Source organism: Melanotaenia boesemani, chromosome 19 (genome assembly GCF_017639745.1).
Source record: "Melanotaenia boesemani isolate fMelBoe1 chromosome 19, fMelBoe1.pri, whole genome shotgun sequence".
NCBI lineage: Eukaryota > Metazoa > Chordata > Actinopteri > Atheriniformes > Melanotaeniidae > Melanotaenia > Melanotaenia boesemani.
The window spans coordinates 13,611,512-13,638,460 of record NC_055700.1 but is presented as its reverse complement, the minus strand read 5'-3'; the positions used below and the strand labels follow the sequence as shown (position 1 = coordinate 13,638,460).

The following is a 26,949-nucleotide window of genomic DNA, read 5'->3' as shown; positions in this document are numbered from 1 at the left end:
TATGGTTGTATGAAGACGTGGTGCACACCTGGGTGTGTCTTTGCAAAGTTTTACTGCACACAAGAGGCCTGGCCTGCGCACTGCATAGTTTCTGGTCAGCTTTGCATTCTCTCCTGCATGCACGTAGTTTTAACTTTGCTCTTATGTAAATGGTGTTTTTTTTTTTGTTTGTTTTTTTTTACAAACAACAAGGGAAAAATATTTGTGTTTTGCATGGAAACTTACCTCACTCAAGTACTCTAGCAAGTTTTTGGACCCAAAGAGTAGACAGTTCTCAACATGGGCTTTTGACTCTGCAGATCACAGAAATTAATTGAAATCTGTAGTGTTTTTTTTGTTTTGTTTTGTTTTGTTTTTTTTTTTTTATTTGTTTGTTTTGCTATACATATAATACAGGACATTGTGGGAATAAATGTCTACATCATTAAGAAGCACAGTGAAACCCATGTAGTATGTAGTAGCTAGCAGAGGAACATTCAGCAGTATTTATGAAGGGAAAAATGAAATAAATATTCTTGCCGAGCACAGTTATATCAACGACATGCACGCTGTCATTGTGCACAAAGAAGGATATGCATGTGGAAAGAAGGCAAGAATATTTATACTCTCATGACAATCTATACTTTTTACTGTGACACTAAAACGTCCCAACCAGAGCAAATCAGGTGTCTTCTCCTGCCACAGCAGGCTTTGTCTAATGTGCTGCAGGTGTCAGAGTTTATTTTTGGTTTATTCCTAGTTTTGTGATGAATCATTGGGATTTAAAGAGCCAAAGACAATGGCCTCAGTTATGCAAAGGTTAAATGTTAAAAATAGCCGCTCATCTAAGCCTTAATGTGTCCAAGACAATCCTGTAACTTCAGTTACTGAGTAGTTTCCTAAGGTTTCTTGTATAAATAAAGATGGGTGTCATCAGCATAAATGTTTCCCAATGATATTGCCTAAAGGAAGCATTTTAAGAGAGAACCTACCTGTTTCCAATCTAGAAGCCTGTAAAAATCATGAATAGCTCTGTGGTGAAGGATACATCATTTAAATACAAACTGGATTCAGATAAAAATTACTCAAACCAGACTAAAGCAGTTCCCTTAATCCCAATGTTAAATTCCAGTTTAGTTTAAGGACCAGCACAGAGACAAGGAGGTTATTTGTACTCCAACTCCAGACTGAAATTTATAAAAAAAAAATAATAAAAACAACCAAGAGTTTACTGCAAAAGGAAAGTTAGTTATTTTAAGGCAACCTTCTTAAGGATTTTAAAGATAAAGGAAGGTTAGTTTGTAATAGGCTTAGACATAAGGATCAATGCTTTAATTACAACTAATTAAAGCCTGTGGTACATGGTAAGTTAAACAAGTACACAGCCAGATAAGCAAATAGAGTTTGACAGTGTGGAAGTGAAGTATTCATGCTTGGTTGAGTACTTGATGGATGCTAAAGTGTATTGCTGGCTGTTACATTTTCAATGACAGCATCAAATCGATAGCAAATTTATTTAGATTGCTGTTATTCCAGCCCTGGTTAAAAGGAAGTGTAATGAGACGTGGGGGTCACATGTGAATTACCTCCCACTGGTGTGATGTTTTGTGAGGAGGGGGATGTTTGCTCTAGGCTAGGAAAGGATAAAAAAGAGGAGGGGTGCTACAGAAATCTTGCTAGTGCCAACAGTAATGACATGAAACAATCACTACTTTAGACCTGGAAGTGGTTTTGTTTTTTGTTTTGCTAGTAAAAGGTGAGCTTTAGAAACAGGTTCTCTAGCGACAATAAATCATATTAAATAATAAACTCATATGGTCTGGGAGGGAATATAGTGGTTTATCTTTTTGCCCTGATAGGATTAAAGTAAATTACAATAATGCTGGAAAACAATGCACTTCCTAGAGATTTTTTTCTTTTCATCTTTTTGCTTTTAGCCAAGTGCTGCATTTTCTAGTAACTGACCTGAAAAATGTGCTTTCATAAAACCTTGAAGGATAATCAGAATGTTGACTTAGACCTGTCATTCTCAACCTTTTAGAGCCACGACCCCCAAGATAACATACACTGGTTTTCATGACAAATTGACATATATTTATATATATACTGTCTATATATATATATATATATATATGTCTTAAAAAAAAACAAAAAAACAAAAAAAACGTCCCCTAGCCCTCTGTGGGCCGTCTCATCCATCCAAGCTTGTGTCCTCTACCAGAGGCCTGGGAGCTTGAGGGTTCTGCGCAGTATCTTCATATGTATATGTATATGTATATATATATATATATATATATATATATATTATGATATTGATATTTGGTGGATTGGCTGATCTAGGCAATGGCTCCCAAATGACACCAAAAATCTCACGGCAGCTTTTCTTAGGTGGTTTAGTCACCTGCACTTCTCATTTCTGCCACTTCAGCTTTGAGAAGAAAGGTCACGTCAACAGATTCAGGGGACAGATATATGGACATATAGCTGGTCTGGGCAGTTTTCCACGGTGACAGGATCTTACAGTAGCCTCTCTAGCAAAACTCTCACGTTACTGGTGTCTTATTTCACTAGCTCAGGGGATCAGGCAAAACTCACCGTCCTTGGGTGTGTGTCCTCTCTCTTTTCTATCTGTGTGTATGTATTGCTCAATATTCTTTTACAGTCTATCATATATATTTTTTGTCTCTCTGCTACTTTTCCTCATTATCACTTCTAATGAATTCTGACATTCTCACATTCCTGTTTTCTCAATATCCCTCCTGTCTCTGTTTCACACCACAGTTTTCCAAGCAGAGTTTGCAATTCTAATGAGTTGACACAAATCCCACAGGAGGTTCCTGGATTTTCTCCTTGTTACCAAAGCCACACTAATGAGGTGATTTTGGCATGATCACTTGATATCAGCCTTGAATTAATATTTTGTAATTTTACTTTTAAAGAACTTTAAGAGTAATATAACTTATTCTTATGGTCTCAATTCCTCTGGTTTCCTTTCCATTCATGTCATATCTTTCTCCCATCTAGATGTTATTCATCTGCACCTTATTTACCATTTGAAGAAATGCACTGTCTAGTTGTTGTGACATGCAAATTGTAAAAATAGTGTCTATCAAGGTGGAGGTCAAATAGTAAAATGAATGCATTTAAGTTTTTGCCTAAACCCTATCAGGAAATAAAAATGTTTTATTGGGTTTGCACATAAGTAAGGCAACCTTATGTGCAAAGCTGAGTGTCCATAATTGTGGTGGTTGCATTCTCAAAAAAATGTATTTTAATCCTACTCATGGATATTTTAAAACCATAGGCTTAACCAAGTATGATTTCTGTCCAATCAGGAGGCAAGAAAATTGTATACTGTGGTGTTTTCCATTGAACATTAGTCAGAAATAAAAAACAGCAAGTTCTTATTAGAATGTAACAAGGTAAAGTGGTAAAAAAAAAAAGTCATTTAAAAAAAATAACAATAATATCTAATTTCTTTCTTAGCTATTCACAGCTGGCTAAGGGTCAGTGTAAAGACTGTATTGCCAATTTTTTAAATTTACACCAACAACATTTTTATAATATATCTTTTCTTGCTGTCGAGCCAAATACAGAGCCAAAATCCTTTATTCTTAATTTAGATCATCTGTGACTGCAATGAAGCAGTTCTACTGGTCTAACTGGTTACTCCACATGAATCAAGACACGTAACTCATGGAAAAGCCCAACGTGATTTCATGACAGAACAAATAACGTTTTGCTGAGACACCTGATTTCTAAAGTAAACCAAAACAGACAGAGGTTAAACCTGCACTTTTCTTTTTGTAAAGCGAGTGCAATCTTTTTAAGAACAGCCACAGTGATTCTTTAACTCTGCCCACTTATTTTATAAAGCCTGTAACTTACCATTTATTTCTGTTTACCTGTTTTTAACCAAATAGCATTTAATTATTTCTCTTATCCATGTGGTTTAGGTGCATACACCCTATGCAATTACTGACCCAAAACAAAATTTAAACCACAATTAAATGGAACATTAACTGAATCAGGGACTCAAACTCATTGGTTATGTAGTAACTACCACCTTGATACCCTCCAACCACCTGAAGCAAAGTTAATTTCCTTTTAAAAGTGTAAAAAACAAACAAACAAAAAAAAAAAAACAACACAAATTTCATTACAGCTTGTGAAATATCATTTGTATTTATTTATATTTTTTTGTTTCATAAAAATAGAAAAGTTCATGAATAGCCTTGAGATTGTGTAAAAAATTCTTGATAAGACATTGTCGAGATGAGTTAATGTTAAATAAACCCATTAACATCATAATAATGTACTGCGTTTTGTCACTGTTGCTCAGGTTATAAAATAACATTTTAATGTAAGATTTTCTTTAAAGGTTATTAAATATTTCCTTTCTTGATAGTGAGGTGGCCATAACTCAGTGTGGATTGTGGCTTTATACATTATAAACCTGCACATTGCATCTTTGTTTTTTGTTTAGCAAGATAAGGCCTAGTAGCCTCCCCTGGTAGAGACAATGTTGGTACCCATAAATTACTCAAAAGTGCAATGAAGTTGTTTACCGTAAATATACCATAGAGATATTCCATAAGAGACTCTGTTTACATTGTGCTTCATGCATAACAGAAAACACACTGAAAGCCTTCAAGCTTCATTATCAGATAGATATATGTGTTTACATTTCATCAGGACATATCTATTAATCCAATTTTAGAGTCCAAGAAATTAATTTTGCACAGTATTACAACGGCAGCAGCAATTATGTACAATTCTTTATTCTCCCACAAAGAGCGGTACAGATCAGAATTAGTATTTCATTTTTTTTTTTTTTTCAGGTTATCTCTATGCTATTTAAACAGCCGTACACAATTTACTTTTGGTTTTGGCTATTTGTTTTTCATCCGAGTTGTTGCTGCTCAAGTGCAACACCCAGTGGTTTCTTAAAGTCGTATATTACCCTGTTAAATAAAGTATACAAGTTTGAGTTTAATCAGTGTGGAGCCCTGCTGGTGATATTGGCGGAAAAATATTATTGCATGGCCACAATATAGTGATGCATAGCTGCAAGTTAGTACTGTGTGGCCATAAGATTAATAACTTGTGGCTATGAGTTAATAAAGTGTGTGAATGGTATAATTAGACTGTGACCAAATCTTTCTACTGCATGACCATGACTTTTAATGTGAGATGAAGCAGCCTGGGAAAATTTCACGATAAATTTACATGTTACTGTTGGCATTTAACAGAGGTAATATGAATTTGGTTTGCCTAGAAATATGTATTCCGAAGGGTATAGCAACACAAAATAGTTCAGACCAGCAAATCACTGACTTCCTCCATTAAGGTGGAGCTGAGAGACTACATGGCTGCAGGTGGATACATGGTAACTGTGTTATGAACGTCCTTTTTTTTATTCTTCCAAATCACGTCATCTTCTACTTTATAAATCTGACAGTTTACCCAATGTCAGCAATCTAAAGACTTTAATAAAAACAAATTCAAATATATTCAGTGTATTTTATTAATTGAAACACTTGTTAAAAGAAAAAAAAACTAAATTTGTTGACCTGTGTTTGTAATAGAATTTAGGTACTTAGAAGAATTACAATTATCCTTCAGTAGCTTATAGTTGACAGGCCCTGACAGGGCTTAACACAGGAGTTGGTAAGAAAATTACATTTAGACATTCATGAAGTACATAAAACATAGACTACATCAAAGATGTGAGAGATGAAGGATAGAGAGCAGTTTTGTTGAAAAGACACTGACAAACAGTCCTGAAGCTTTGCGTCAGTACAAGCTGCCGTTTAAACTGCTGACACGTGGAAAAGCACGGATCACAGCATTGTCAAAGGACCGAGACTGTAACCCAATTTAAGATTTTCCATGGAATCGTAAATATTGTCTCCTCAACTTGCCACGTTCTACAATTTGCTCAGGTTTACTGTGATGACAGATGAGTTGAGAAAAGAAAATATTTTCTAAGAAACACTGTTCAGGTTAAATGAAAGCATTTTGAATAACTAAAAACATAAATTCCCATGTCAGAGACCTTTAGAAGGTTTGAGGATGCAGAAAACAACCAAACAAATTTCTTTGTCTTTCTTTTATATTTTCCTAGACATGTCAGTCCAAGATCTTTGATTTATCTGATGGAGTGTCCCAGTATGCCTGGTTCCCCTGTCGTGAGGCTGATCGGTCACAATGGGGATATTCTACCTACTGGCTGAGGGTAAGACAAACATCCATGAAACATAGCTCAGATTGTACCTGAAAAAATACGCATTTTAGGATATGTGACAGTACTACAGTTAAATCAAACCTGGTTAAGCTTCATGGTCAGTGTATGTTCAGGCAGTTTATTTTTTCCTTAAAAAATGAAAAAATGGGAAAAACTACTCCATTTTTTCTGTTTTCACTACTAAATAAAAATGAAAAATCTCAGCAGGTGTTTTTTTTCTGTTTTAATTTTCTGAACATAATTGGAAAAACAAGTTGATTTTTATTTTCCTTTTTCATAAAAAAAAAAACAAAAAAAAAAAACACTGCCACCGGCAGTTAAAATATTCAGTAATGGAAAAGAAAAGCCTGACATTTAGTGTATTTATAGGTTCCCTCCATAGAAAATCAACTTTGGTAATATGTTAGAAGATGCGTCATGAACTAAATAAGTTGTCACACATGGTGCAATGAAAGAATTTTCTCCTTTAAGGTATCAACAAAAGCCATGATTTCTAGGCCTCTTATTCACTACCTGAGTAAGAAGCTGTGCTATATATTCTCTTAGCTCTGCACTGCATGAAACATGCATTTGAAGTTTAGCCCATTTTCTATGAATAAAGACGGTTTAATGAGGACTTACTGTCTGTGGAAACTTCCAAAATGTTTAAACGACCTTGTTGATCTAAGTTAAGTGTTTTAAGAAAAACTTTTTAAATTTAATTTCTTTCATTTTATTTGGAAAATATTCTGAATGAGAAATCTTGTTCATCTGGAAAAATTCAGAAGTAAAAGTTGTCGTCCAGTCAGGTTTACTTTCAGGGAATGAGAGCCCCTGTCACTTCTATCTATTATGACATGTTTTCAAATAGTCAGTGCCTAGAAGAGATTTGATCTCTTGTAAGTTCTGATGTACATTTACAACTACTGGCAATATTACAGAATTATAGATCTTATAGATCTAATTTCCTCACTTTATACCATCATTAAGCCAAAGTTCTCTCCAATACATTGTCACTCTTATCTAGCAAAGGTCAATAAAATATAATATAGACTAAAACAATCCAAGCAGAAACAAATGAGCAGCTGCAGAGGCAGCTGAGATAAATATCTGCATAATTGCACCTTGTTCTATACTTTTTTCTTTTAGGCCCACTTTTCTCATCCCATGGTGGCAGCAGCGGTAATCATACACCTGGCTGCTGATGGGACTGCCTTCCTTGATGCAACACAGTGCAATATAACGGTTCAGCTGGTGGACACCAAGGAGGGTATCCATAGTCTTGGTGAGTAATGTCTTATGTACTTTCAAACTTCAACCCACTTCATTCACTTTTGGTGTCAGACTGCGAAATATGACCTAGTGGAAAGCTGAACTCATTCATCATACAGAATGAAGCACCTCTCAGTGTGTGTCACTGACATCCCCCTTTCACTTCTTGCCAGTGTCTTAATTAGAACACTGTCACTCCTCCAACACCAGCATGCTATTTAGTCATCACTTCCAACATTTTTTTTTTCCTTTCCCCACTTCTCTTCAGGGATGGATTAAACCTGCTTCTGTCCCCTGCTTTAGTCTCAGTGAGCTCTTTTGTTTTGTCTTTGGCTCTTGGGCCCCTAATATCCTCTCCACAGGTGAGTGGCGTCTGAGCTGCCGCACTAACCCTTTGGTGATCCCCGTGAGCCACGACCTGTCAGTGGCCTTTTACCACACCAAGGCTATCCTGGTCATGTTTTCCTCTCGCCTTGTGGCCATCTCTGGTGTAGGCCTGCGATCTTTCCAGTCTTTCGACCCCATCACAATAAGTGGTTGCCAGAGTAATGAAATCTACGATCCCACTGGACAGAGGTGAGGCTAAAAAAGGGAACACTGTTGCAGATGATTATGCTGCATCGTAACACACATCAGAATCAGAATTTTACCATTTCCATGTTTATAAAGCTATACATAACCTCAACCACTGATCATTTCATTAATTATTTATATGGCATTGAAGATCATAGAGGGGACATATTGTACTTGCTTGTGATTCACAAATAGAAAATGCATTTAATAAAACAACCTTATGCCCAGGATCTATATTTTATTGTTTATTCATGTACCCCACAATCACTCATTTTTGACTTGACTTGACTGTAGAAGACTAAATCTAACTATTGCCATGTAATAGTGTAATAAGGGGTGTTAATTAATGGTGCCAAACAGCTTTTCAATATCTCCCAGATGTACAGCTATAACTGCAAAACAATGAAGGTAACAAGTAAAATGTCACAGAAAATTTACAATTATTCTGAACCTGCTGCTATGCTCCACATATTTCCTACAACAGACCTGGTGCTCTGCCTCAAGCAGTAAATCTTGTTTACAGTCATGATTTTAGTTTGGCTGAAGCGCAAACTGCATGAAAATAACTTTTCCTTGAAAAATCCAACCAAATGAATGCATTTCTCCTCCTGTTTGTGGGCTCTGGCTGGTTAGTTAAATAAATGTCTTGTCAATCAGACATCAAAGGTGATGCCTTGTGTGAAGCAATGTTTCCAATCTGAACATTTTACTGTGTGCATTACACAATGATTCGTAACAGATGGAAACACAGCATATGTAGGAAATGAGGAAAATGAAGATGGTTACCTTCCAGTTAAAAGCTCACGACTGTCACCAAAGTCGAGAATTGCTGACAAAACCACCTAAATTATTATTTCTCATTTAGTGTTCACCATTTGCAGTAGGTTTTTCTCATCGAAACATATGGAAACCAGACCACTCACAATCACACATGCAGAGTCCCAATTTACCAATTTATACACCACTGTCATGCATGTGATGCTTCATAGGAGTGATGCTCCCACTACTCTCCACAAGTAATAAACTATTAAACTACACAATGCACAAAAAAGGATGGTCCGTGGTTCTGTCTGGAGAGATAGAGCTGTTTGTGGCTTTTGTTGTATGCCAGTGAGGCATCCAACAGCACCTAAATAGATTAAAAGTGCTGGCTATCCGTATCAGCCAGGAAACTGATTTTTATTGCACACTCATACATAGATGCTTTCTCAAAGCATTCTTGCTGACTTTTCCTTCTTTCAAAGTCTCTCCACTTTATCTTGTTTCCAAAGACTTTTTGGAAACCATTATGCGTATATGATGGCAAGTCAACCGCATGCCAACTTATTTTAAGAATGAGTGATCCTCAGTAGTATTGCAGTCTGATAATGCACCCTTACAACATTAGTGCGGTAGTGAATCCAGGTCTAGTCTCCTCATCTCTTTATTCATGCCATTAATTTGGTTCTATTACTTGATCAACTCCAATCCATCATCTGCCTTTTAATTCCATTTCCAAATTACTACCCTCTTCATTTTACTTTTGTCTATCTACACTTCTTACATTTCCCATCTGCTTCCCATGCTTTTCCACATCTCCCCTTCTCCCCACCATCAACACAGCCGTTTATCCCCTGCTGTCTTCCCATCCCTTACTTTCACATCTTCCTCCTTTCCCCTTAACTGCAATCCCCTACTCCTTAATACTCCCCTTTTTGTGCCTCCAGCTTCCACTTTCCTTCTCTCATTCTCCTGGGCTGAGAAGCAAATTTCCCGTAATGCTTATGCCTCCACTAAACACCACATCCCTTTTGCCCTGTGTTGTTAAAAACAGGATCTATTAACATGACTCAGTTTTATGTTCCATGCTTGTCTGCAAGTATATGCACATGTATGTTTTCCTTTTTGTTTTTTTGTTTGTTTGTTTTGTTTTTTGTTTTGTTTTTTTGTGCTATTGCTTAGTCTACTAATTTACTTTTTTATCTTCAGATATCAACTTTTCCTGCTTTAAGTATGATTTATTCATATTGATTCTGAGCATACAAGTGATATGCAAAAGGCTTGTGCTCTGCTCTCATTTCTGTTTATTTTAATTGTTTAATTCTCCTATGTAGTATATTCTCTTGCTCTGTATTCTCATTTGTAGGGGAGGAGAATAGTTTTCCAGGTAGTTAATTGTAATTTATGTCGTAAATTCCAGAGTGACTAGCAGGAAACCACAAAGAGATTTTGTTCAAAGCCAAAGTGTCCACAGAGGAGGCTTCTAGGCTTCACTAGTTTGTCCTCAAAGAGTCTATGCAAGGAAATGCTTCTCATATGCTTTTTAAACAGCCTTCACCTGTTCTGATTTGTGGTTAGGGTGAGGATGCAAGGGCAAAGAAGCAAATTAGGGGCATAGTCCACGTATAAAGATGGTTAGCATCATTATTTATCCAGGAGAAAAATCAAAGAAAGTGAAGTATAATAACAACTGGATGACAAGAAAACTTTCCACTCTTGCAGGAGTGAGTTTAACAATGTTTCTCCAGACATGTATTTTCTTACATCCTCTCTCTTTCTGTGCCCCCAATACCTTTCCCCACTTCCTTTTTCTGCCTCTTTCTCCCTTGGCTTCATAAGGGAACCCTATACTGTAGAATGTGGGCTGTTGTAAAAAGGTGCCTTGGGCATCCAAGCATTCCAGGAACATTAAATGCCTTCTCCATCAGGCTTACATAGAGCTGAGGCCAAACTCTGTCATTGTAGCCTACACATAATCTATCCCGTTGCTCCTAATTCACAAGCTATGTGCATACAGACACCCCTTTCGTGCACATATGGCAATCTTTTCTCCATGTGGTTAATTGATTTGATATGTTAGGCAGTCATTGATGGATGGATGTGGTTGGCTTAATGCGTAGTTTGTCTGTTTGTGAACAAACGTGACTGCTTCCATTTTTAAGACTGCAGTGTTGTTTTATTAACAAAATTAATGGTGGTTGACTTAAAACATGGTTGTAAGTTTCTTTTTGTTTTGTTTTTCTCTCTTCTCTGCTACACTTGCTTTTTTTTTACTCACCCCACCACCTGCCCACACATGCACACAATCTCTCACAGTTGTGTACATTATTCGTGCGAAGCCATTGACTGCCAGAAACCCCTAATCCGCAATGCAGAGCTAAAGTGCAGTAGCCCTGGCCGCCACTTCTACAACGGAGACCGCTGCACCATCTCCTGCAACTCTGGATATGTCCTGCAAGTCAACCAGGATGATGACATTGTCAAAAGCCAGGTGAACGCACACACCAACACACTGCACACACATATGCAGCTCAGTACACAAAGAGGCACAGAAGTGCATGAATCTACACATGCAAACACTTGAGTGTAAAAGAATTTCTGCAGTACATGGAGCATGCATGCAAACATGAATTTGTGAATGCACACATGAGCATGCACTGTTACCAACTTCAGCACAGATGGCCACAAAGCAAAGGTGCAAACAAGCCTCCTCTCACTTTGCTCTCCATCTCTGCACATGTTTTGTCACCTGCAAAAACTAGGCTTGGCACGGCTACCCTCCAGGGAGAATGACATAAACATCCAGGTAGATCAGTGCTGCACTGAGAAGCAGCGCCTCAGTCTTCTTCTCTTGCTAGCTTGCTACGCATTTACAAACACTGGACACATGCTAGTATGCACACACACCCATGCACACTCATTCTCTACAAGCACAGACATAAAAGTGTTTAGTCTCTTGCTGAGCATGCTGCGCCATCACCTCAAACAGTCACTTTGTATTGCTACTCCACTGGGACGATGACATCATAGCATAGTGTCTGCTCTCTCTCTCTCTCTGTGTCTCTCTCTCTCTCTCTCTCTCTCTCTCTCTCTCTCTCTCTCTCTCTCTCCATCCTTGCTCATTTTCTCTGTTAAAGAGCAAAGATTTGCTACCACAAAATGGCACATATTAAATGCCTCCACATAGATGCAAAACACAAACAGCTGAATACAGATGCAGATGGAGTTCACACAAAGGTATATGTGCATCACAAGGAAACAAACAAATAGGGTAGTTGACACGACACTGTAAACCTTTTGAATTAAGCCAGGCTGCTGTAAAGACCATATAAACACTTTATGCTTCTCCAAGGCTTTGTAAAGCTGTCTGTAGAAAAATCTATTAGTACACACCCCCCATAAAATACAATCACATACCTGAAGTAGATCTTCTTTGAGTCTGTACCTTTTCTAATTGCATTAGATTTTGATTGACAGTGTACCATGTGGCTATTCGCCAATGTCAGGTCAATTTGTGATAAATTATGCTTTTCAGAAAGGGTGACGCAGGAAAGCACAGGGAAAATGGAGCAAAGGGGGCAGGAGAGATGGAAAAGGAAGCAGAGCAAAGCCAAATATATATATGTATATATATATATATATATATATATATATATATATATATTTATATATATATTTACTTTAAATGTTTGCTACAAATGATGATGGACAGTTCAAAGGTATTTAGAAGACTTGTTATTTATGAATAACTTTGTGTATACATTCACTGAACCAGAGAGTGTGTGGTCATTCTCGGTAGTATAAGTTAGCATGCTGCAGTTGATTTGAATGAATAAAGTTTTGAACATTGACGTATGTATTCTATGTAAGTTTCTGACACAAGATCATGGCAGCTGCCTTATTTTTTATTTTTTTTTGTAAGTTATGAGTTCTTCATTACCTTTGCATTGTGGCAAAGCAAGTATTTCAAGGCATCACATTTCATGCTGATAAACGGAACAATTCTAGTTTATGTAAGTTGTTATCAACTTGCGGCTATGATCTTGCAACTTATCAACTGCAAAGAAATTTTACAAATTCTACTAATCAAATTAGAAAAAAAAAACAGCCTAGTTTCTCCAGGTATACATGTCAAACTGAAAATTCAGCTAAATTCAGTTTTATTGAAATGACAGCAAAAGTCACCACAAGGCATTTTTAGTTATGGTCCAGTGCATTCCAATTATAATCCACATTAGTAATCATGTTGATAAAAAATGGCCTTGCTAAAGTAACCAGCAGCTCACATCGAATCATCTCTTCAGTTTAATCTCCTGTCCTGAGCATTTGTGGATTGGTGGTTAACGGGTGAAGAGAAGTCTGCATAAACTCAGACATAGCCCTGAACTCTTAACAGTTGTCATGTTTATCTCATGTTAAGACCAGAACAGCCAATGAGCAAAAGGATTAGTTCCTTATGTTATTTTTAAAAACTATAGCAAATGCAAACAATAATATAAGCAATACAAGTCATAGTAGTTGGGGTTCCTACTCAAGAAATGAGCATGCTTTATTTGTCAGTTCTAGTAAAAAGGGCAAAAAACTTTGACATTAAGCTGAAAAAAATTAAAAACAACAGATTCATTTGGCTCTTTATTTATATCTTTCTTCTTTCAGTCATACTAGTCCTTACAGACTCAAACACACACTTCCACACTAAGGTTGAAAAGTGCAGCATGAAGCACAATCTTGTTTCCTTTCATTAGCCAATTACATTCTTGTTTCAGTGATGTCAAAGTGGTTCTGGGAACACCACCTTCTCAGATGTTATCTTCAGAACAAATCTTTTCCCCTCTCATGCTTGATTTGTGTATGTGTTTTTTATTGCCCTGCATTTCCCCCTATCTTTCTTGCTCTTTGAAGTGGTAAGGGACACTGAGTGCTGGTGCTGGTCATCTTTTTCACACAGGGCTTTTCCTTTTACGTGCTGTACAAGCTCAACCTCCATCCACCCCATCTAGATTAGAATAAACCCACCAAAACACCATTCTATACCTGGCACTCATTGAAAGTCCCCCTTAAAGCATTAAATAATTACAAAAATGATTGCACACCTAATAGTCCCAAGTTAGCCTCTTGTAAGTTCTGATGGTATTGCTGATATGAAGGAAGTAGCAATTATGACTCATAAAGACGTGTTATTCTTTTTACGTAATTTTCTTCAAAGATGCTGCTTTGTGAGCTCCTAAATACAGATGTTTTTCTTAGAATCATTTTTCTAATGACTCTACCCCCTTTTTCAGTTAATGCAGCTAATTCTAAATGAAGAAATTTGTACCCTCAGTATGCTTATGAAAGCATAATGCGGTCTAGAATAACTGCATTATGCTGTCAGAAACTTGTAAGTACAACTCCGGTGACTAAGAGTGAAACTTAATTGAAAGTTTAGTTCTTAAATCGCAAACTGGTACTATGCATGGCTTTTACCAAATGGACCCAAATGTGATACAACTTTTCGTCTGCTCCTCTTTAGTGAAGAGTAATCAAACTGCAGCTCATATCAGTATACTATGTCTGCATATAAAGCATGTGTAAGTTTATTTTGACTTACATTGGAACATTTATGCACTTCTATTAACATATTCTGTACACTCTCCTCAAAACAATAACTCTGATTGTGTTTTTTACATATGAAATGATTTGAAATCCAGATTGAAAGAAAATGAAAAAAGAAAGAAGTAAAACTTTTTATGGTTCTTGGGAGTTGTCTTCTCCTTAAGCACACAGGATTACTATGACCTGGATAACTGACAATCTGCACAGACATACTTGGAAGCAGGTCTGTTTCTGGATGCTGTTAGATTCACAGTAACGTGCTACTGTTCTGAGCACTTTCTTTTCCAGAATTATGTGTGAAGCTAGCCAAATAAAACTTTTGCTTCGTAGTAAAGTATTTTGTCCCAGGAAACTGTTTTGTAAGAGCTTTTAAATGAAGACTAGACCGTTATAAATTGTACTGTGCACATGCATGCTAAATAAGTCTTCCAATCAATGTTAGTGTGTGCTATTACACCCTACTACCCTACTATGCTTTTACACACTTTTTTGAATCTATGTAACATCCAAATGTAGGAAAACTCATGTTAAAGCAAGAGGGTGTCAGTTTTTAATTTAATTTATTGGTAAATCTGTTTGTCTTTAATAAGACAGACATGTCAAATGTTGCTAAAATTGTTTTATTAAAATTATTTTTTTCTTTTTTGTAAAGGAAAACACCACAGCAAGTTTACGTTCAAGAATTCACAGCATCACATACAGCTGAATTCACATGGAATTAATTAAACTATCTATTTATCATCAATCCTCACTAAAAATTTAATGATGGCCCAACTTGTCCACGGTTACATAAAATAAAATAAAATAAAATAAAATAAACAGGTTGGCAATGACATTGCACTGGCATGCAGTACCTCAACCAGAAGTTTCATACAAACCTACGGAACAACTAAACAAAAGAACTAACTCCACTAGCCACAAAAACCTTCTTGGTTATGGGGATCAAAAGCTAAAATCTCTTATTTACAAAACCCTCAGTTCATTACCTTCGCTGCAATTACAGCTTAAGTCCTCTATGATAGATCTCTACATGTTTTGTACCCTAGGATATTGATAGTTTGTCCCATTCCTCATGCTAGATCCTCTCAACTTCAAATTGAATGGGAAACATCTGTAAACGGCCATCTTCAATTTTCTGCACTGATGTGCTTGACTTAGTGCTGATGCCACTCCAGCATTGTTTTTGTGTTATGTTTCTGGCAATTGCTATACTGGATTTTTAGCTGGAGATCCAGTTTAAATTCAAATCTCCTTTAGAACAGATTTTCTTCAGGATCTCTCTGTTTTTGCTACATTGATCATTCCCTTATGTCTGACCAATGTCCTTGTTTACTAATTGAGAGGCAGTCCCACAGCATAATGCTACCGTTATGATACCTGCCAGGTTCTCCCCTCCCTTTAGAAGACTTCTGAGCCTCTGTTAGAGTACTTGTTGTGTTATTTGTCAACTACAAAAAACCCAGTTTACTCAGTTTCTTGGCAGGTGCAAGCTTCTCACTATTATTAAGACCAAAGTCCACAGGGGTGACTCAGAGCTTTAAATATTGTTTTAAAGAATGTCCCTGAACTAAACATCAGATCCATTTTGTAGCAGAGGTCTACAGTGTCTCTTTGTGCTTTATGGCTTGCTTTTAGCATTTGGATGGCAGTATAAATTATGGGACACCAATTCCACGCCGTGAAATAATCTCTAATGTTAATGTTGGTCCAAAGCATTAAATGTTGTAGAATAAATATTCAAAAATCTAAAATGCCTGTTACCTCACTTGTTTACCTGCAGTTTACTTCTCAACACATGATTGTTCAATGTCTTCTAGATCTTTCTATGTCATGACCTTGATGCTGAAGGACATTGGAGTGTGTGGGTGGGGGTGTTAGACTTCTGATTCCCATGTTTAAGATGCAAAGTTTAAGATCTGTCAAACTCAACGGTCTGTTCGTGTTTCTACTTCACTCGCAAATGATTTGGGCTAGGAAGCAGAAAATATGGGCTTGAGATTAAAATTTTAAAAAGTTATATGTAGATGTTACAAAATATTTGTCACAGGTTGTATTTTCTGTCACATCACATGGACTCTTCCCAACACGACAGCAAACGTTAGGGTTAGCTTGACATTCCTATCTAACAATGTCTAACTATGGACACCAGTACCAGATTTTGGAGATATGCCTACATTACTTAATTCACTTTTCACTCTAATGCTGGGATTTAGATGCTGGTGTTGTTTCTTAGTTATTCCAATCCATCCAGTTTGCTACTCCTGCCTGCTACTAAATATATTCAGACTGTCAATACAACTAAAGAATGATTTATGCCAAGAAGCTGCAACTGATCACAGTAAAGAGATTTCCAATACATTTTCAAAAAACTTCTAAAGACATGTTTTCATAAAGCATTTCTTTCTTTTTGAAAATTTACAATACAGCACAATAACATGTACAAAGTAAAGTATGTGTATGAGTTATAATGGAACATACAAGACTGCAGTTCATGTATGTAAATCTATACAGCATGTGTGTACACATGCTTGTGCAGATTAATGTTTTATGCACATTCACTTGACCACAGTTTGCACAAGCTTGTTTGAAGGTGTAATTCAGTCCACACATACACAGTTTCACATATGTACTTTTGATATGCACATCGTTTAAAGTCAGGATCGGAACACCTAATAGATGCTTTATAAATTTCTTCCAGGCAGACTTTGTTCACAACCTCCCACTTTGACTGACTCATTCAACTCTTCACCCAGCTATTTTTCAGAAGGCACTCACATGCAATGCATATGGTACTTTGTAGAATATCCAAATATGAAAGGAGCTTATTTATTTTGAGGGAACTTGATACTGTTATTCAGTATCATATAATGGGATCAAGATGAAAGATTGTTATACACGGGAAGAGAGAAGGTTATGAAGCAATAGATATGTAATGTTAAGTGAGACCAGCTTGTGCGACCTTAAAGTTTGGCTTCTCTTTAAAAAGATGTGTGTAATTAAAGTCTACCCAAACAGGCGTGTAATGTAATTGATGGTGAAATCACAGGTTTCTCTTTTTTTTTTTTTTTTTCTGAGCAGGAAAAGTCAAAATGATTGAGCTTTAACAGCTTTGTTGTGAGATTTCTTGGCCTGGCTATCAATTTGAACATTCCTGTTGCATTACACGGTGCAATTTAATGGAAGGGGATGAAAACGGTTGAGGTTTGGATGATACAGTGGCTCCCCATTTTGGTCTCATCTTTGCAAATATCATCCCACAAGCCAAATAATTTACAGGAATCAGAGCTATTTCTAATAGGAAATTGGGCTAAAATTAGGTCATTTTTTTCTGGTGAAATAATAGATTTTGAACTTTAATGTTTTGGAAATCTCCTGATCACAGTCTGTTTCTAGGCAGTCTTATAACAGAAAAATGCTTTGCTTGCATACTGAGAACAATATTCTTACCACTCTTGATAAGTGTTGTGTGTGTAAGTGTCTCAGCACACACACAAATAATAGGAAACATGGCATTTAAGCTTTTTTGTCAGATCATGTTTGGTTATAACATAATGGAAACAGGAATCTCCTATATTGTGCCCATATTGTGCAGAAGACTTGAACTTGTCTTTGTTCTGGATTGTTGTGTTACCACTGCTCCGTTTGACTCTTTGCCAGAGTCTGTTTCTTGTGGATTTTGCATGTTCTCCCTGTGTGTAGATTTCCTCTGGCTTCTCCAGTTTCCTACCACATTCCAACAACATGTAAGAGCCCAGTCACACAGGATGCACTCTGTAGACTAGTAGCAAATGTTAAGGAGAGAGAGAGAGAGAAAGAGAAAAAAAAAAAGAATGACTGGAGAAGTTTTCTATACTTTCCTAAACTATGTCAAAAAAGTTATATTTCCTAAAACTGCCTGAATGAAATGTATCAAACCCAGCAGAAGAAGAACCTCTTAAATTTTGCTTGCACCTTTTAGAAAAGAAAAGCCAGCTTGGGCAGTAGATTGATTTTCCAAATGCACATCAGTTATCTTTTTTAAAAAGCCCATTCATATTCGTAGTATTTTTTAATATAATCTTATTTGTCTTTCACTCACCTGTTTCTTTTTGTTTGTCCTTGTCTATATTGTAATTTTTGTGGCATGCTCAACATAATAAAAATGTAAGCTTTTCTACAAATAAATCTGCCATTTCAGGGTCTCGACTACACAGAAAATCAGAAAGGGTAAATTATAGATGAAGGTTAAATTCACACAAATGTGGAGGATTGACTCTGTAAGTGTGTTTGTGTGTGTGTGTGTGTGTGTGTTTTATCAGAGCTGTCACAGTTTCTCTGAAGTCAATCTGTTTTGGGTCAGGGCTGATTGTGCAGTTGTTGGGTATCAGTTTTCTGTGTGGCATGTCTTGACCTTACAAACGCTATCAGCAGTTACTTGAGTTGCTGAGTAGCCTGCGAGGCTCACTGACATACAGTGAGCTAAGCACCATCAAGCTTTGTTAGGTTACATGCTGATTGAATGCTGAATTCTTGTTTATGAGGTAAACATTTATAGGATGTGTGTAGCACAATCCGTCACATCAGTGTTCAAATTAAAGCTTGTGCAAATGTCTGCTTATATTAACAAAGAGTCCACACCTCAATAAAACCATCTAAATGTCTCTATCTGTCTCTAACACTGGCTCATATCTTATCTTATTTTCCAGTCTGATTCTTCAGTGACGATAACATGTGCAAATGGGAAGTGGAATAAGATGGTATCATGTGAGCCTGTGGACTGTGGTCTGCCAGACAAATACCATGTTCATCCTGCTAATTTCAGTTTCCCAGAAGGCACTACCTACGGCAAGAAGAGCACTTTTAAGTGCAAAGAACCTGCCCAGCTCTTGGGTGAGATTCACAGTTCCTCTTGTATTGACAAATGTCACAGGCTATCTTTAGAGGCATACATATACATATATTTTTTCAAATAAAAAAAAAACAAACAAAACAAAAAAAAATCTTCAGCATTATTGATTTGACATAATATCCAATGCCACATACTGTATGTGACCTAACATGCCTTTTAATACCTTATACCGTCCAATCTTGAAAGGCAACAACGTGGAAAAGTGAGCAAATAATACAGATAATAATTTAAAGTCAGTGTCACAGGAGTTAGATTTACCAACCAGCTTCACTGAACCTCTTTGTTATCATTCCTTTATCCTTCATCTCTCCAGGTACAAACAACACTCTAACCTGCCTAGAAGATGGTCTGTGGTCCTTCCCTGAAGCTCTTTGTGAGCTCCGCTGCCCAGCCCCTCCTCCTGTTCCTAACGCAGTGCTGCAGACAAAGCGTTGCAATGAGACAGGCCTAAAAGTTGGCACACTCTGCAAGTACAAGTGCAAGCCAGGCTACCATGTTAGCAAAACTCCCAAGAGGTAGCGAATAACATAGAAAAAGTTACAGATTTTGTAGAAAAATTAAAACAAAGTCTTGACCTCATCTCCATATATTCTCTTAGGCGTGCATTTAAACGTCAGTGCACAGAGGATGGCACCTGGCTGGAGAGGGCATGCGAGCCGGTGACTTGTGATCCTCCACCGCCCGTCTTCCACGGTTCCTATCACTGCACTGATGGCTTTCGCTTTGACAGTGTCTGCAGACTCAACTGCTCTGATCCTGCTGGTAATACAGCTATCACCACCACAGGAGGCTCTGCCCATACGGTGAGGCTGCTGCACGCTCCATGCAAGCAGGTCTGTCCATCTCTTCCCTCTCTTTCTATTCTTACTTTACTAATATTCTTTTTGTCATGCATGTAAAACATAACATCCAGCTTTGCATAGCACAAATTCACAAGAAACCCATCTCAAGGCACTTTTACACACAGTCCACTTCAATACAATTCATTGTAGTCCAATTAGAATCCAATTAAAACAAATTTCTTTTACAATCCAAATTAATTTTAGGGTCACCCAACCTAGTCCTAAGTATAAGCTTGATTAAAAAGGGAAGTTTATAGTCTAATTTTAAAGGTAGAGAGGGTGGCTGCTTCCTCAAATCCAACTGGGAGCCGGTTAAAAAAGAGAATGACCTGATGAGTGAAGGCTCTGCCAGTACTTACAGAATCTGTTGAATGTGCTGCAGGCCTGAATTGCTAAATACTGTACATTAAAAAAAGAACTCATAAAAGTTAACATGACAAAACTTGAAAGATCTTGGGTTTATATAGTGCAATGAAATGAAAGTAAAAGTAATTAAATGTAGGTCATTTTTTGGCTTGTTTCTTTGTTTTTCTCTCATTTTTCATACTGTCCCATTTTGCATGATTTGCATTTGCTCACGATATGAATGAATGAATGAATGAATGAAACAAGTCATATGTCTCAAAAAGTGTGCCAATACCTGTTACCATGATATACCACGAGACAACAGACGTGTATCTTCAGTCCTAACACAGTTTTTTGTTTTATAGAAGGTGGTGGTTATTTAAAGTTTAAAAGAAAAATCAAAATTGAAATACACAATACAGAGCTGAAGAAGATGTGCTTGTTGGTCAGTGATACAGAGCAGATTACAGAGAAGACAAAATACTTTCTCAGCTATTTGCCGACTTTTGTTGAATATGCAAAAGGGATGTGTAAATTTACTCCCCTAATAAACTCTGGTTCATATTCAACATTTTTCTTATTTACAGTATGCTCTCATCTCTATCCACTTCTATGCTATAACCTTTTAAATTCTTGAAATCAAAATTGAACATTTTCTTTGAAAAGCGCTGATCTGGATTAGGTCTACTGACGATAACATGATAAATCAACTAAATTCAGTGAAAATGTATTTTTCTTCAAATACGCTCTTTTATCAGATACTCTTCTCACTGCCCTCAGTACGCTTGTTTTTCTCCCTGTCTCCCATAGCCCTACTCAATTTGACGCCATGATAATTAGATTGCTATTGATTTCCAGAATAGCTCTCCTGCCACAGACTTTTGAAATGTATACACCTTTTAATCTGTTCTGCCTCTCAGCCGTTGTGGGTTGGATGCCTGATAAAAATTAGATTGTATTTCTAGATATGCAATGTGATGCCATCTCAATGTCCTTGGCTTGGTGGTGTTTGTGTGCTGATATGTGTGTGTATAATTGTTTATCTGTCAATATGTGTGTTATTTTCAGGGTACAGGGTCCAATGTAATCCGCTGTAGAAAGGATGGAAACTGGACAGGGTCATTCCGCCTATGCCCACACATCAAAGGCCAGTGTTCTTTACCTCAAAATCTCCATCATAGCCTACAGTACACCTGCAAAAATCAAGACCACAACATAGGTCTGTATGCATAAATTCACTTTTTTACCCTTCTTCTGCACTTGTATTGACACTTTCATGCAAAAACTGATGTTGGAGAGGAGAAGATCTTAAGATATCTTCAGTCTGGGTGGGGTTTGTGCATACTTTCATTTGTTTGATCTCTTTGTCTCACATACACACACTCAGGTAACGAGTGTGAGCTGACATGCAGAGAAGGTAACGGTGAAGTGGTGATTCTCCCTAGCAACATGACAGTGGAAAATGTACTCCAAGAGCACTGGAGGATCCCAAATAAAGTCAAGGTAAGTTCATACATGTATTTGTGTCCTCCTCAAAGCTCTGACAAACCCGCTTCACAAAGTTCTGTGATCCACGACTCTCCTGTAAGGAATTTCACATGTAGCGCCTACATCCTGGCTCTATTACCTCCAATGCAAAAATGCAGCTTGTGCCTGTTCCAGTGCCATATAAATATTTGTCTTCGAAGCATGGCAACCCTTAAAGCGACGTGTTCTACTTTGACAAGAAGAATAGGAACGTGTTGTTTCTTCTGATTCATCAGTGGCATATCATTATTGTCTGATTCACCTTGATGAACCTACCACTTTGACCAATCACAAGTAATTTTTCATTTAAATTAAATTATGTAAAGAAATTTAATAGCCGCTGCTCTATTGCTAAAGTACTGTTTTCTTAAACTTACAGAAAGTAAAAACAAAGGGGTCAGATGTTATATTAAGGGTGGTCATTAAATACAGAACTGTACACACTGTTTATACTAAGTTGCTTTTCCCTGATCTATGGTGTCATTTGAAGTCTTATGTGAAGTTTATCATTGGGTTAGCAGGTGTGTTCAAGTGTATAGTAATTATGTGTTAGGATTAGACACTAGTTAGACAAAAGACACCATCTACTTCTCTAATTGTTCCCTTTCCATTTTACCACCATGCTCAATGTCACTTCAGTGCAATATGTTGTTATTGTCAGTTTAATGACCTTTTAGCAATGTCAGAGAAAGATCTTAATAAACAACATCAAGTTATGTAACTAGCAAAGAAGAAATGAGAAACCCCAGCCAAGTAAAGGAACACTTTGTATTTTTTTCTTTTCTTTCCCACAACAGACTTTGTTTTTGTTTTAGAGCTACACTGAGTCAGCAGTTTTTTAAGGTGGATGTTGGGAGAGAGATATGGGTTGGGTCACATTGATGCAAAATGATCTGTTTTTATAGATTTGTGTAACCGATACTATTTGTGCCCAATGGTAATTTGAAACTTGAAGCAATACTGTTGAATAGCTTATAACAAATTAGAGTGTGATAGTGCTTTAAACATGAGTGTTTCAGAAGGGGAGGTGAGAGTTTTAAATGTGGATCATGTTTTTCGGAGCCTTTTTTTTATATAGTCTATGTGCCGAGCTCCACTGGCAAAACTCTCGTGCACAGATGTCTGCTAAACTTTATAGCTTGTGCTATAATAACGCTGGTAGCATTGTTTTAGCTAATGCTAGATTTTAAGAATTCCTCTTCTTAATAAAATAATTTGGTCAGAAACACAAAGGGATCGTGTACTATGGTGTCCTTCAGCCTAAAGGCTATAAATAAAATTTAAAGAATTGACAGCTGTTGCAAAAGTTTAAAGATGCTTCTTTACCAGCTTTTGATAAATTATAAGGAAGATTTGTTTTAATATTCCAGTGTGGATTGTCAAAAGCAGTTTCTGTCAGAAGAAGCAGAGTTTTAGACATCAGTAACTATGGACCACTGTCTAATGTCATCAGTCCATATCACAGCACAGTCCTTGTCGGCAGGTACAACGGCACGTCACTTCCTTAAAATATGCAAATAGGGACGACTATTTATCACAGTTTAGGCAGTTGTTGCAATATGTCTATTGCAAAGGCTAATATTGCAATTAAGGTCATTTTTTTATATATTGTGCAGCCCTATACAGGAGTATGTATTTCCCAAATATTATCAAGCTCAGTAAACTTTAGAACAATGCTTGTATAGGAATATTTGTACAGTATCTAAAAGAAAGTTTATATCCCCAAATGCACTTCCTAGTTCTGCTCTGCTGAGCTGGAGGTTAGTATTGCTCATCTTAATAAGTGATGTTGATTTATTGCCTTTAAACTAGTTGTATTTTGGTTCTGAGTGTGACCCACTTAGAATCCTCTCTGCTTCTTTACCTCCACCTCCTCCTATTACTTTTCCTGTCTCTCTGTTGCTGATGGTTCTGTGCCCCCAGCACCCCCTCCTCCCCCTTTATCAGCAAAATTACCCTGTCGGGCTTGCTGCAAAATTAGTCATTTTCTATATGACATGACCTCGTCTGTGGTGGCGCTGAGATAGAGATCTATTTTTATGTTGTATGAGTGCCCCGGGGAGGCTTCGGAGGGTGAGGATCCCATACGTAGTTAGGGGTGAGACCAGGCCACAATCATGGATTATCATGATTTACGGCCTTGCTGAGAGAAAGAAAAAAGAGAAGCAGAGAGCAAAAATGAAGGGGGAGAGAAAAGAAGGAGTTTCTGGATGACATCATCATTGCAGAGCTCAACAAAGAAAGAATAAAAGTACATGAGTTGCAAAAAATTTCACCTTAAATATAAAAGGTGCCTATTCTTCCACCATATAGGGACAAGCTTTTGTATCCCACAACACAGACATGCCTGCATTCTGCTAGGCAGTGGCCTACTATATCACAGCAACAGAACCTTTACTCCCACAGCTCTCTGTTGTCCTCAGATGCTATGTTGTTCTTTCTCTCCACCTTCAAGCCCTGATCCCTCTTTTTGCATTGATTTGCTGACAACACTGAAATGAAAAATACCTTAGTTTGCAGCAACAAAAGAAAAGCATGTCAACTTTGTGAGATATTGGGACAAAGTGGGTCTGAAAACGGGACCACCTGAGGTCAACCTGTCCTTTGCTGTGGATGGCACTTTTGATCATGGTTACTACTATTTATGTCTAATGATACACGTATACAGTAAACAAAACTTGCCACTGTCTGGATAGACTTATATACAACTCCATCAATACATGACTAACAAAATATGGACACATTGTACACATAAGCTATTAAGAGTCATGCTTACATGGATGCATTTGTACATTCTGTGTATACTTTCTCCCCTGATTGCAAATGTCTTTTGTTGCATTTCAGTGTAGAGCACAGTGGGAGAACAGGAAGGGATTCCACACATTCTGCAAGGATATTTCTATCAAGTTATATCTTTTCAAAATCAATTCATGCAGCTTTGTACTAAGGTGAAAAAAGTTCAGCATATATCAAAGAAGGCTTTATAGATAAATCCTCCATGAGCAACTCATGAGCCGCTTTGATAACCCCTATGTTTCACTGTCTTAGGGGTCTGTCTGTGTGCAGCTGGCGTTATGTGGACTGAAATACACTACCGTTCAAAAGTCTGGGGTCACTTTGCCATGGGATTCAATAGGGAAGTGACCCCAAACTTTTGAACGGTAGTGTAGTCTTGCAGAGTTTCAGATATTCACATAAAGGATATATGTTGTAAAAGAAGCCATATTTGTTAATAATTTTGTTGTATTTTACAGAATATAATCTGTACAATGGGACTGAAATGGTATCCACCCCCTGAACAGCTCCATTGCATCAAGGGATGTGAGGTAAGGGCTTGACTTGAGTTAGATTTTCTTGTGTGCTTGTACACTAATAGTCTCACCCATTACATGTTGCTCTAATATACTTAATTCTGCCACCTTGGTTGACCTTAGATACGTCAAATGGAGAATATAAAGTTTTATGAGGAGTACTTGGCTAAATGACTGTAGACAGACAGTGAATTGGCAGATAGTGCACAAGTGAATTGCTCAGACCATAGGTGAAGACTGATCTCTTGTCACGTTATGCTTTTCCAAGTTTTACGATACTTTCAGCTGTGTGAAGTGTGAAGTTACTTTTATAGTCATATTTTTGTATAGTGTACAGGTGTTTGTTAACAGAAGACATTTAGGAATTTTCAAGCTAGTTAAAGATGCCTGTTAATACATGGATGTATCAGACACATTCATTTAGCAATCTGATCTGATCACTTGTTTATGAACTCCTACAATAATCTATAAGTGTGACTGTATTCTAAATCTGAAGCATTTACCTGTGAATGTGACATGCGAGAATTCCACTTTACTTCATGGAACAATGATGTCATCTGCTCAGTTAAGACCAGTTGGATAACCTGATTGGTAACCCAAGTGGCGAGGGCGGGGCCTGTCCAATAAATCACCTTACAGGAGCATTTTGTGCTTTGAATAGTTTATGGTGTCCTCACTTTGATTTACGGGTCTGGGCGACTAAGGGCTTAACAAATGACTTTGAAGGATGAGGAAAATTTAATGTATCAGATTCATCAGCAAATTCATTCTGAGACTTATAAAGGCCCTAAAAGAGCCAAGAAAAAACCAGAAGTACAAATTCTAGGCGTTAAAAAGCAATGGGGAAATGATTCTTTCTTGGGTCATTGTATTTTGCTTTACTGCTTGTTTCTCCTTCTCTTGCATAGCCATTCAAGGGAGACAACTACTGTGATCCAGCCAACAACAGAGCCTTCTGTAACTATGATGGAGGAGACTGCTGCCAATCCACTGTCAAGACTAAGAAGGTTAGATGCATGCATTTACCTTCATATGCTTCAGGAAAAGAAATAAAGCTGGATCCATTCACACTGATAAATAGCAGTTTCAAATGATTCCTACTTTTGAAAGCAACAACAAAGCTGCCACTGGTTGGTCTTAATCAAATCTGATTTCCATGTCCAATCTTAGCTCCAAGAGAGTGGAGGATTTTATTTGGTTTTTAGATGTTATTAATAGTGATTTCTTGTTCTATGGTTTTGTATAGCTGTATACTTAAACCTTGGGGGATCATTTTAATATAAACCTTTAATTAGGTTACTTATGAAAATGGTAGCTATAGTTAGGGATACTATTAAAGTTCTCTTCTTTTAAAGGTTCTTTGTGTAGCTCATTCTAGCTAGCTGCTGGCAAGCGTCGTGGCTGGAATTGTTCTGTAGTTTCTGCATTTCGGCATCTGTTTCTCTGGCCTTATCTGCTCCTGTGAATCTGGCAAGGGACTTGAGTTGTACTCCTGACATATCCATCACTATGCCTGGCTGGATAAGATGAAGTCTGGGTATCTCACTGCTAATGTCAGTGTGTCTTACTGGAGAGCACCTTCATTTCCTCTTTTGGGGGGGGAAAAAAAACACACAAAGTCTGTGTTGGCAT

General features: G+C 37.3%; 1 protein-coding gene across 1 annotated transcript in view; it reads left to right on the top strand.

The window, feature by feature from the left end:
* Positions 1-26,949, top strand: part of pappaa (pregnancy-associated plasma protein A, pappalysin 1a) — a 106,375-nt gene that overhangs the window by 59,228 nt on the left and 20,198 nt on the right. The window contains exons 11-21 of the mRNA XM_041970559.1: positions 6,107-6,217; positions 7,355-7,490; positions 7,840-8,053; positions 11,126-11,300; positions 19,090-19,273; positions 19,606-19,807; positions 19,891-20,125; positions 21,548-21,698; positions 21,867-21,982; positions 25,261-25,332; positions 26,226-26,324. Coding sequence (XP_041826493.1) covers positions 6,107-6,217; positions 7,355-7,490; positions 7,840-8,053; positions 11,126-11,300; positions 19,090-19,273; positions 19,606-19,807; positions 19,891-20,125; positions 21,548-21,698; positions 21,867-21,982; positions 25,261-25,332; positions 26,226-26,324 — 1,695 coding nt within the window. The remainder of the gene's footprint in view (positions 1-6,106; positions 6,218-7,354; positions 7,491-7,839; positions 8,054-11,125; positions 11,301-19,089; positions 19,274-19,605; positions 19,808-19,890; positions 20,126-21,547; positions 21,699-21,866; positions 21,983-25,260; positions 25,333-26,225; positions 26,325-26,949) is intronic.